At 45.8% G+C, this 12,844-nt stretch overlaps 1 protein-coding gene across 3 annotated transcripts in view; it reads right to left on the bottom strand.

Moving 5' to 3' along the window:
* DENND6A (DENN domain containing 6A) overlaps nucleotides 1-4,523 on the bottom strand; it is a 43,811-nt gene extending 39,288 nt beyond the window's left edge. For all 3 annotated transcript variants that reach the window (XM_074957719.1, XM_074957720.1, XM_074957721.1), the window contains exon 1: nucleotides 4,264-4,523. In XM_074957719.1, the coding sequence (XP_074813820.1) occupies nucleotides 4,264-4,443 (180 nt within the window). In that variant the 5' untranslated portion in view covers nucleotides 4,444-4,523. The remainder of the gene's footprint in view (nucleotides 1-4,263) is intronic.
* Between the last annotated feature and the right edge of the window lie 8,321 nt (nucleotides 4,524-12,844).

Here is a 12,844-nt window from a genome sequence, read left to right as displayed (position 1 = left end):
AAATCAGAAAGTATCATAATCAAGGTCAACTTTAATTTTACAGTCCTTACGTACATGATTGTGTACTAATTTTTCCACAAAGGAAGCTTGCCTCCATCCTAGGATGGCAGTATGAGACCTGGTTTAATAGTAAGGGTTATAAACTTCATATCATTAATACTAGTCAGTGATAAAAGTGAAGACATGAATTCTTCACCTCCTGAGACCCAGCCCTGTGCACCCTCTTCTAGGCCAAAGTATATTTTGATGAGGGAGAGCAGCAAAAGCTGCTGCTACCATTTTGTCATATCTTACAGAGTTTGTGTGGCCATTTCAGAATGATGCAGGAGGCTCAGTGAGCTTGGAGGATGCGCAACGCAGATGGATGCATCAGTAAATAAAGGGACAAGTGCTGAACAAGCTCCACTGCACATATACAAATGGCAAATTTCTGAAGCTTGTAAAGTGACAAAATCTTAATGGATTTTCAGTGACATCAGAAGACACTTCTCCAACCTTAAGATCAGGCTCCTGCCAAATTTCAAATTCCTAGCACCCCATGGTTTGGAACAGCACTGTTTCAGATAAAACTACAAAACAACTTAACTTTGGCAAACCAATCCGTTTTTCCCTAACTTAGTTTTCAAAAACAGCTGAACTTGTATTGCACAATTTTTTTCCAAACATTTCTACAGAAGGCTCTAGAGAATAAGTATGAAAAAGTTCAACCAAGCAGTTAACCTTTCAGAAGAGCTCAATTCAGTTGGAAACAGTGGCTATATAATGGGAGTAGTAAGCAACCTTAATATAATTGCTGCTACAAACTCCATCTTTAACAACTTAAGTCCTAAAAAATCTGTTACTAGAAATCTGACAAAAACACACACACACACACACACACACTATCTTCTCTTTCACACACAAGAGAATAACTTAATGCCCCACTGAAATCCAGTTTGGTTTTTTATCAAATTTTAGCACTCGAATAGTTTAGGATAGGAAGTTTATGCTGTCTCCAACTGAAAATGCAGGGGAAATATAAGTAGGATTAATGTAATTACCAACAGTGAAATATGGCCAGGATATAAGAATTTCATTCTACCTATGCAAAAAGTGCCAAATTAATCACAAATAGACTGCACCTCATTTCTCTCAGAAGGAAAACTGCCATATACCAAGTCACCAACACCACCTGTAGCAGCAGAAGCCTGGGTTTTCATTGGTCTCCCTTTCTATTACTAAATGGGTCTCATCCTTTTCAGATCCCAAACAGGGCACATCACAGACAGAAGTAGCACGGATGTTAGCAGCACAGAAATTAGGCCTTATCTACAGAGAAAATGCACCAGTTTAAACTAATATTTAAAATATCAGTTTAGTTAAACTGGTGCAACACTTAATACAGACACATTCTTATTTAGATCAGTTTACATCTGACTATAGGCAGCACAGGTAGCAACATCTCTAGTTAAGGCTGCCTGAAACTTTCCATTATAAGATTGTTTGTTGGGGGCTGGGGGGGGGGTAAGTTGCCTATATCTTTACCAAACTGTTTGGTTGGAAATTCTCCATGCTTGGTACCTGCCTCAGACTGATTTGGGGGGGGGGGGGGGAGGAGGCGTGTTCAGCTAAAACAATTCAGACATTTCTCAGAATGAGACATGAGTAAAACATGTTGTTTTTTCCATATTAAATTTTTTTTACCACTATTATGTTGAGAAGCTTTGGTGCCTCCATGCTTTAGAAAAAATACTTGAAATTTGTCAGGAGGTGGGGGGCGGGGGGTCACCAAGGTGTCAAGGATGTGCCTTTTGGGGCCACCATGAAAGTCAGCCAAAATTTGGCCACATTATAATCCTCTGAAAAATCTCAGTTTGCATATGCTCTTAGGCAGCTTAATTCTCTCAAGATTCCATCTGTACTGAGCACGCTCCAGTACTTCACACCTAACAGATGTCAACTTGACTGTGCATGCACTATCCCAACAGAGCAACTAAGCATGGTCCATTCCAGGACTGCGGGGATGAAGGCAACACTTTCCCTGCATTTGACCCTCCTGGTGACTTGTGTCGTGCCAAGTACCAGAACTGGGGACAAATGTTCCCAATTCTCCCATTGTTCGTGCCCAGGCAGCGAGGAGGAGGAGCAAACTCCCTGATTTGAAGGCAGAGGGGTGAGAAATTGGTGGGGGGAGGAATGCAATGAGGGGACAAAGGGGCAGGATCAGAGGGGAACAGAACCGAGGGGAGGACAGGGTAAAAATAGGAGCCAGGAACAGTCAAAGAACTGGAAGGGGGGAGACAAAGACAAGAACAGGGGACACAGGCAGAAGCACAGAAAGGGGCTGAGGACAGGGGAATAGCAGCAGTGGAGGAGAGAGGATGGAGATGACAGGGACAAAAAGGTCTATAACCACTATAGATCATTGTGGAAAGTTTTGGTTTACATTACTTGTCTCATATCACATAGGAACTGTGGCAGAGGCAGGGATAGAATCTAATTTGCTATAATGGCATTCAAATGCCTTAACCATGAACACCAGAGTTTCAGCAAACCAGCGTTAAGAAAACCCCACTTAATGGTGAGAGCCTAAGCCACAATTCATAAATAAAGGCAATGCAAAGTGATTTGAAAATAGTGGGCACTGGAGACAACCAAATTTTACAAGCTATTTGAAAAGAAAAGATATATATATAAAAGACAGCCTTCCTGAATACTTCGCAGACTTGCAGTTTTCTAGACACGCAAGGTACTGTATTGCTCCCTCTTTCCTTTGAAAGAGTTTCAAGACAGAAGACCAGATGTGTGTTCATTAATTCCAGTTAAGAGAAAAAAAAAGTGTTCACTTTGTAACTTCCATACCTTTTGGTATCTCATATGGTTGAGAAAGTTACCTGTACTTTGTTACTCATGGTGAAAATCTTGCTGCTGATTAAAGACAGTTTAAATGATAGAGAAGTCTTAGACCCTAAGCCTGCAGATACTTAATTTTAAAAAGAGATTCCCACAGAAATGTATGAGATTGCTTGTGTGGCAAAAGTTAAGCATGTGGATAAGCACTTGCCGAATATGGGCCACTGTGAGCTCTCCTCACTGCTGAGAAAAGCTAAAAGGGCAGTAAGAAAAGGAGTACTAGGGGCACCTTAGACACTAACCAATTTATTTGAGCATAAGCTTTCGTGTAGCTCACGAAAGCCTATGCTCAAATAAATTGGTTAGTCTCTAAGGTGCCACTAGTTACTCCTTTTCTTTTTGCGAATACAGACTAACACGGCTGCTACTCTGAAACCTGTAAAAGGGAAGTCATGTGTTGCAAACAAATTAATTTCTTTGTTGTTAGTAATACATTATAACATTAACCGAATCAAATTTTTAACTCCAATTTACTTATCACTATTTATTCTATTTACATTTCTCTTGGATATAACAAAGAAACGCCATTAAGTCTGTTTCAACTTTGTTAAGAGCTGCAATGTCTGGGTTTCAGAAACTTAAGAATATATACTTACTAGTGATCTGGAGGAGATTGAGAAGATGATCTACACTCAGACTGCTACAATACAACTTTTAAACCTTTATTTAACACCTGGAGACTATGAAAATGATACTATTAGAGAAATGTGAAAAACACTCATTTTGGATCAAGATGACAACAGTTCAGAAAAATGCACTGAGGGGTGATGGGTGTAGGCTAAACAATTATCTGAAGTTAATTAATTCTATTACTTTTCTTGGTGTTTGCCTGCTTTTTATTTTCAAATGTAGAGGAACCCAGTCAATTTAAAATCTAGTTGTTTTAAGACAAAAGTAGTTCAAGATACTAACCTTACTTCTGAGTCAAGTCTTCTGATTTCGTGCAATCAAATCTCTCTCCCTTTATTTTTTTTTTTTTTTAATTTTCTCTGTTGCTGTGTAACACAAACAATAGGGGAAGTGCCCGACTCCGGGAACGCGATAGTGAAACTGACTCTACACAAAGTGCTGTCAAAAGCCCAAACTAAAAACACCTCAGAGCACGGGCCCAAACGCCCCCCGCCAGTGACGCCGACCTGCAGGGTCACGCCGGACGGAGCCGGGCAGGTGCGGCGCCTTCGTGCAGAGCGAGAGAGACAGTCCCGGGCGGATGGCGGCCCCCCGGCCCGGACCATTCCCCTCCTCAACGCTAAGGGCCGGGCGAGCTTGGGCGCAGCGCGGCAGAGTCTCCCTGCGGCAAAGGAGCCAGGGTGGGATACCGCCCCCCCCAGCGACTGACGGTCAAAGCCTCTTCCCGCCCGTATCGCTCACCTCCACGGCCTGGCCCAGCTCCAAGTCGAAACCCACCACGCACACGCAGTGCAGCCAGGCCGAGAAACGGTCCCAGGGCAGCAGCGACAGGCACCGGCCCAACGCAGCCTCCTCCGCCTCACAGGGGCTCCGCGAGGCCGCGCTGAGGGCGCCGCTCTGGCTCTGCTCCCGCACGGCCATGGCACTAGCGCGGCTCGGCGGCGGCAGGAGCTGCCGAGCCGGCTCCAGCCCGCAAACCAACAGGGAGAGGGCGGCAGGGTAGAAAGAGAATCACGTGACACGCTGCGCGCTCCGTCTTCTTCGGGGATGGCAGCGTCCAAACTACTTCGGCGGGGGGAGGGAGAGCGGGAGAGTCTAAAGCGTCCCCAAGCGAGCGAGGAGGCGAAAGCGAAAGAAGCCGCCCGCCGCAGCGGGAGAGTTGCCGCAGCTCTCCCCGTTGTATGAGGCGAGAGGGTCCGTCCAGCCACTGGGGCTGGAGGTTCAGGGCAGGCCCTGAACTTCGACCGCTGTCGCCCTGCCCGCTGTGGCCCCACAGAGGAGGGGAGACCTGCCTGACCCAGTCCCTCTTTAACAGTCGTGATCCCACCTTTGGCCCTTTCATGATACCTGACCCCTGGCCTCACAATTGTCACAGGGCCAGTTCCTCCGTGTTGTTGGTTGCCACAGCCCACGCTGTGCCCTCTTGCTTGTTGGCTGCCACGGCTCATGCTATGTCGCTTGTCACAGAGTTTAAGGCAAGAAGAGACTGCCAGGTGCCTGTTCATCAGGACACTAGACACCACCCCTCACCTGTGCACCAAGCCCAAACTACCAGAATTAGACCGAAGTGTTACTGCCCTCAGGGGGATTCAACTAGTGTGTCACAGGTAGAGAACAGAAAGAACTGAGGTGAACCAACGCTTGAGAGCCCTGCAGTGGCAGGGGCTTGATTATTTGAGACATACTGTTGTTCCTGGTTAAGACATTAGACTGAGATTTAAAAGATCTGGGTCCTATTCCTGGCTCTTGCCCTCCTCTGTACAAGTCATTAGATTACTCTGTGCTCCATTCCCTATCTGTGAAATGGGGAAGTCATTAAAAGCCATTTCTGCATATATTTTGAGCTCTGTGATGTTCTCAGCACCCCCATACTAGCTGTTTTTTGCTTTAGGATGTATTTATTGGGTCATATCAATGCCCCCCAAGCCACTAGAGGGTCCTTTGCATTTTCAGGCTAATATTTGTTTTCTGAGAAACAATGTTTTCTCAGGGTTTTATGTTTCTTCCCTGAAGTGATAGTTTTTTTCAACCATAATTCCAGGGTAACAAAGATTTGTGAGTGGGGTTATTATTAAAAAGTCCTTTTCCAGGTGCAGTAAGTGGGTTTTACTTTCCATTAAGGAAAGGAAAGTGTGGGGCCTTAACAGGTTGACAGTGTGTCTTTAAAGGAATGAAAAAAAGCAACGAACATATTAATATTTTAAACGGTACTTTCTTTTTTGAATAAGTAACATTATTTTTTCTAAATACAATAGTTTCTTCTAATTACACTTGTACATATCATTACAGACATTTCACACATAATAGATGCCCTGCTTTTATCATTTTGCTTAGTTGTCTTGTACAGCAGATGGGACGGGACTTCCTCAGATCTATACAACTTTAGACTTCAAACCTACACTGGTTATTTCTCAGATAGCAGCGACTCTCTTGCCCTGTGCTGGCAGGCCATGTGCCCTTAAGCCTCAGCTTCAGTGAGGCGTGAAGGTGTGAAAGTCCACTTCGCAGCAGAGTAATGCCAAACACTGATTAGGGACTGTTGCAGCAGCAACTTCTTCTTCAGTCATTGCTAATAGGATTTTCAGACCAGTCATGCTGGTTTTAAATTACTGTTTGGAAACCAATTAAATATAATGCAGTCTGCAGTGTGGATGCAGTTATATCAGTATAAAGGTGTTTATATTAGTATAGATTGTTTCAGTAAATAGATATAGTTATAATTTCTAAACTGGTATAGTTAAATTGATATAACAAAGGTATGCAGACATGCCCTAAGGACCTAAATTTTGCTGCTTTAATTATGCCAATGTACTTAAAGTGGGAAAAGTCCCCTACTGTAGATGCAGTTATACCAGTTAAACTTGTTGCGTTTCAGGAAATGGAATAAGTCATACCAGTATAAGGCATTTTTATACTGGTATAATTGCATCCACAGACACTAGGGCTTTTACTGGCATAATTATGTTGGTAAAAATTACACTCCTAACCAATAACTGTACTAGTGAAACTTTTAAGTATACACCAGTCCTTCGATGTACTGCATTTGTGACAGGCTTCTTGCCTTCCCCAACACATACTTATCCGCACAAAGGCCAAGTACAATCTGGCCCTTTATCTGTCAACACCAACCATTAAAACAGAAAATAACCCATTAGTGAATACTTCTCTGTCACTGCAGTCAACCAAAGATTAGCATTCTGGGGACGTGCTCTTTCATTATATGTTTCCAATGCATCAGCAAAGAAAGTGACAGCCTACTACAGAACATATTTGTAGGCCATACATCTGTGTTGTACAGCTCTCAGACAAAAAGCTCTTCAGGGATTCAGACTGGATCATTGCACAATTCAGAACTGATATGCTCTGCTGCTACATCATTTGCACCCATGGACACTCTGGAGGCTTGAATTACCATGCATTCAAATAATACTAGCTACTCTACTAAGTATTGCAACAGGACCATTTCAACAAATGACAGAGTGGGTGACCAAAATGTCACAATGCTGTTTCCCCTTGATTAATTAATTTTGTGAAAGCACTTCTGCTACCTAAGAAAAGATTTATTACATTTCCAATCACTGCATCATAGCAGCAAAAAGGAGACTTTTTACAATAAAGATAGTATACTTTCCACACATATTAAATATTTTCAGTTGCACACATCTCCGTCCAACCCTCTAGAGAATCAAATAAGGAGTTAGGGACAGGGAAGCCAAATCTAAGGTGAAAAACAAGAGGGCATGATTTGGGAAATAAAAGGGTAATGGGTATGTCATAGTAGAAGCAAGATGGATCTACACAAATGAATCTCAAACTTCAAGACCTTGCTTATCACTTCCAAGACTCAAAAGTATTTGGCATAATGCCTTTATAATTGTCATCAACAATTTTTAGTAGATTGTTATTCTTACCCTATATCTCAAATTTATCCATATACCATGTGACTGAGACCCACATACCACAAGTTTAAAATCAGTTCTCTAGCGAGTTTTTATTATCTAGGCTACTGTGTTAAGGTATGCTGTATGAAAGTAGGAAGAAAATAAAGGAGATCAGGGAGAGGGAGGAAGTGGTAGAAAGTGCAGCAGAATTTAGATTCATTTGAGGAAAGAGATTTAGAGACGAGAAGCAGATATAAGGACATTTTAAAGTTAGCAAGTGTAGTGAAAAAGGAGATAAGGGAGCATAGCTGTCCAATTCTCAGCCTGGGCTCTGCCAAAATCTCTTTGTCTCTTGCCCCTGGGTCTCTTATGGGCGCCCCCACTCCTGGACAATCTCTCTGTTCCCAGCAGGAGTTCAGCTCACTCCCAGCATCGTTTCTGAATCCAATTACTTCTAGTCATTGGCGGCACTCCCTGGGTTCTGACACAGGTTATTGGCTGGGAGCAGCCCTCCTGGGTCCCTCACTGTAACAGGCTTGTAGTGTTAGTCTGTACCTCAAAGTGGGGGGGAGGGGTAAAGAGGAATGGAGAGAGGAAAGGCTAGCCACTGCTTCAGGCTGGACTCCCTTTTGTACTTGAGCTCCAGAGCAGCCTCTCCTTCTGGGCAATGTCCTCGTTGTTGAAGGAGGAGAGGGAGAATGTCACCTTTGCCTTTTCCAAGTGGCACATGTTCTGCAGGTGCACGTAATTGGCACTACCTGAGTACAGGAATACTTGCTAGCCTATCACTGGGATGTGGATGTGTCCCATCACAGGGAGGAAGTTCTGATGATGAAAAGTAGAGAAGGGTGTAAGCAGAGAATTCCTGCCAAATAGGATTTTTTCTTTGAATTTTTTAGAAAGATCTTACTTAGAAAGGAAAGAGGGTTTGAGGAAAGAATCAAAGGAAGAGAAAAATCATTGGTGTTTGTAGGCATTTGAGTCAATCAAGATGAAGAAATAAAGTTCATTGTAAAGGAAGATGGCAGAATGGAATGGAAAATGCACATGTAGTGGAGAAATTCCATTAATTATCATATTTAAGTTCAATGTATATATTCAGAGGTGAAAGTAAGCCGGTACGCTCCTGTACGGCGTACCGGCAAGCAGCAGAGGCGAATTATATGGGCTCGTGGCTCCACTAATGTTCAGGGCTGGGTTACCCACCTGGTCCCACCTGCTCTCCCCCCCCCCCACCCCGTCTCCCTGGGTCCAGAGCAGAGTGTCCCTGTCTCTCCCCTGCAGCACCATGCTGCCTCCCTGCATCAACTGCCGCCGCAGGATTCTAGTGCCCCCTATTCAAAAGTGGCAGGTCAGGCTGCCCTTCCCCTGCCCTTCCCCCTCAGATCCTTCCATTTTCCAGCGGGACCCTCCACCAGTACAGTCGCCCTCCCTGACCGCAGTCACCGCTCCTGCCCCATGCTGGGCAAGGGGCAGCCCCATCCCCCACCCCCAATGAGGCTACAGTGAGGGGCAGCAGCAGTGGATGAGGTGCACATGTGATGGCAGCCCCCCTGCTCACGGCACCCACCACAGGGGAGGTGAGGGAGATTCCTGGACCTGAGAGGGGCCCTAGGAGCACATGCAGTGACAGTGGTGGGGGTGAGTGTGCTGCTGAGGGGGAGAGGGGGTTCCCTCTCCCAGAGCTCGCTACTGCCAGGGGGAAGAGGGCTGGGGGGAGTCCTCCTTTCTGGCTCCAGGCGTGGGGCAGCCTCCCTGCACCCCAAACTCATCCCCAGCCCTGCCCCACCCCAGAGCCCATACCCCCAGCCAGAGCCCTCATCCCCCGACACCCCAACCCTCTGCCCTAGCCCTGAGCCTCTCCAACACCCCAAACCTCTCATCTCCAGCCCCAGCCAGAGCCCTCATCCCCCCCGCACCCTCTGCCTCAGCCCTGAGCCCCCTCCCACACCCCTCATTCCAAGCCACACCCCAAACCCATCCCCAGCCTCACCCCTGCACCCCCTCCCATCCCCAACCCCCCCTCCCAGAACCTGCACCTCCTCCCTCCGCACCCCCTCCCATCCCCAAACTCCCTCCCAGAGCCTGCACCCTGCACCCCTTCTGCACCCCAATCCCCTGCCCCAACCCAGGGCCTGCATTCCAGACCTCCTCTCCCCCCACCCAAACTCCCTCCCAGAGACTTGGGCAGGTGGGGGGGGTGGACTTTTGGGGGGGGGGCAGAGCTTGGGCAGGGGCAGGTTCTGGGCACCACCAAAATTTCTACAAACCTGCCACCCCTGCTGGCAAGAGCCGGTGAGCCGTACCAGGACAGACCGGCTTCCCCAGGTAGCAATTTAAAGGGCCTGGAGCTCCCAGCAGCAGCTGGACCCCGGGCCCTTTAAATTGCCACCAGAGCCCCACTGCCGGAGCCCTGGGGTAGCAGCAGCAGGGCTCGGGTGGCGATTTAAAGTGCCCAGGGCTCCTGCTACCGCCCTGGGCCCTTTAAATCACCGCTGTAGTCTCGCTGCCACTATGCCAGGGCTCCGGGGACAGTTTAAAGGGCCCGGGCGGTAGAGGCAGAGGGAGCCCCAGGCCCTTTAATAGCCCCTGGAAACTGCCGGAGTCCTGGGGTAGTGACGGCGGGGCTCCCGGGGCTACTTAAAGGGTTCGGGGCTCCCGCTGCCTCTACGACCCTGGGCCCTTTAAATAGCTGCTGGAGCTGATTTAAAGGGCCCTGGAGGGTAATGGTAGACGGAACCCCGGGCCCTGCTGCTGGACCCCCTGGGCTCCGTCGGCAATTTAAAGGGCCCGGGGCTCTGCTGCAGTAGCAGCAGCTCGAGCCCCGGGCCCTTTAAATCGCCCCCAAACCCCAGGGCTCCCAGCCAACTCTGCAGATGGGAGCTCAAGGAGTGATTTAAAGGGCCCGGGGATTTAAAGGCCTTGCCTCTTCCGGTAGAGGCCACACCTCTTCCGGTTGCGGCCCCGCGCCCTCCTCAGGACTCCAGAGTACCGGCAATTCCTTTAAGTTACTTTCACCCCGTATATATTTATAACTTTATAGTTGTAGCTAATTTAAATACCCAGTGCTATGGTATTCTTCAGATAGCAGCCTTTTTACTTAAAAAACAAACACACAAAAATAAATGAATAAAAATAAATGTTTTCAGTAAAAGCAGAATGAGGGAGACCACACAAAGAAAACCAGCATGTGGGTATTTTTGAGGTGTTCAGTACCTCTCAGAAAGTGTCCCTCTCTAGGTCCAGGGTAGAAATAGGTGGATGGGTATTTTTACCCATCAGAATGTGCAGTTGTAGATTGCTTGCCAGGAATAAAGATGACTGACTGGCTGGCACATGCTTAATTTAGGCAAACCACCCTTTGCCACACGTGGCATAAAAGGCAGTAACATTTGGCAGCCATATTAGGTATGGGCAAAAGTGGCCATTTTAGTGGCCATCTTAGTTAAAGTCAGGAAGCCCATAAAATTTTATGGATGACAGCCATCATAGCTAATGGCAATAAGGCCACACTGTATAACCATATTGCATGAGGGAAATGGAAAGGAGGGCACAATCACATTTCTCTTTCTAGGCAGTTGGTGTTTATGTGAGGCCAATGGAATGAAGAGGCAGTTAAGTCATAGCCACACCTGCCTAGGAATTTGGCCTAAGTGTCTCGGGATAGCATGGAGTTTCTCAGGTCCTAAGGACTGCCTCAAAATCTCAGCATCTTTTGCTGCAGTGGCCCCCATGAATTCCAAATTAACTGTAACCATTTAGGGAAAAGATCTGGGCGTTATGTGCAACTCAGTGGAAAGATCTGATTATTGTGCAGTGGTGATCAAAAAGGAAAACAAATTATTTGGCTGTATAAGGAAGAGGTATTCACACTGGAAGTTGTGAGCATTTGTCTGGGGGTCATGACCACCCTGCCTTTTCGAACTGCAAAATGGGAAGGGGCTACCAGCTAGATCCTAGCTAAATGGGTGGGATGTTGCTGATATACAGGTCCTAATATGGAAAATTGGCTTGCAGTTTAGAAAAGGTTCAGAACTCCTGGTATAAGAATGATATCGAAAATAATATTATAGCACAATTATATAAACCAGTAGTACACACTCACCTGGAAGAATGGTCAGCCAATGTCAAGTAGGACACAGCAGAAACAGAGGGGTCCAGAGACTGGCAATGAAATTAAATAGCAGCATGGAGAGACTTCCATATGGAAAGAGATGAAAAGAATAGGATTTAGAGAGGAGATGGATAAGGCCCCAATCTCTCAAATACTTAACACGTGTTTATTTTACATCAGTGGGGAGATTTTGGCAGAGCCCAGGCTGAGAATTGGACAGCTATGCTCCCTTATCTCCTTTTTTACTACACTTGCTAACTTTAAAATGTCCTTATATCTGCTTCTCGTCTCTAAATCTCTTTCCTCAAATGAATCTAAATTCTGCTGCACTTTCTACCGCTTCCTCCCTCTCCCTGATCTCCTTTATTTTCTTCCTACTTTCATACAGCATACCTTAACACAGTAGCCTAGATAATAAAAACTCGCTAGAGAACTGATTTTCAACTTGTGGTATGTGGACCCCAGTCACATGGTATATGGGTAAATTTGAGGTATAGAGTAAGAATAACAATCCACTAAAAATCGTTGATGACAATTATGAAGGCGGTATGCCAAATACTTTTGAGTCTTGGAAGTGATAAGCAAGGTCTTGAAGTTTGAGATTCATTTGTGTAGATCCATCTTGCTTCTACTATGACATACCCATTACCCTTTTATTTCCCAAATCATGCCCTCTTGTTTTTCACCTTAGATTTGACTTCCCTGTCCCTGACTCCTTATTTGATTCACTGTCATCTGGCTTCTACACCCTCCACTCCCCTAAGATCACTTTTCTTGCCAAGCGCAAAGACCTTAGCTTCATTTTTTTTTTTTTTTTTTTTGGTTTGACCTTTCCGTTACTGTCAATCACTCCCTCATCTGCTTCGGCTTTTGATTCATCCAGTTCCTCCCAACGTCACTGACTGTTCACTATGTCTTTTTCAGATGGTTGTGTCTCATTCTCCTCACCTCTCTCCAATGGCATCCTTCAAAGCTATGTCGTTGGTTCTCTCTTCTTTCTATATACCCTGCCACGGAATGATCTTATCTGCTACCATGGCTTCAATTTCTAGTTCTTTAACCATCTTTTGCTAGATTGCTTTAGAGAGGCAGCATAGCCAAGTGAATAAACCACTAAACTAGGACTTGGGAAACCTGGGTTCTCTTCTTGACTCTGCCATCTTCCTTGCTCTGTGCCTATCTGTAAAATGGGGATAATAATGTTGACTTCCTTTCTAAAATGCTTTCAGACAGGCTTCTGAAAAGCACTATATAAGAGTGAGGTGTTATTATATTGCTGGTTAAGGTTATGAGTTTGGTATGGAAATTTTTAGTAAATTTCACAGCA

Source organism: Natator depressus, chromosome 7 (genome assembly GCF_965152275.1).
Source record: "Natator depressus isolate rNatDep1 chromosome 7, rNatDep2.hap1, whole genome shotgun sequence".
NCBI classification, from domain to species: domain Eukaryota; kingdom Metazoa; phylum Chordata; order Testudines; family Cheloniidae; genus Natator; species Natator depressus.
Note: the sequence above shows the minus strand (reverse complement) of the source record. Positions and strands in the feature narration are given on the sequence as shown.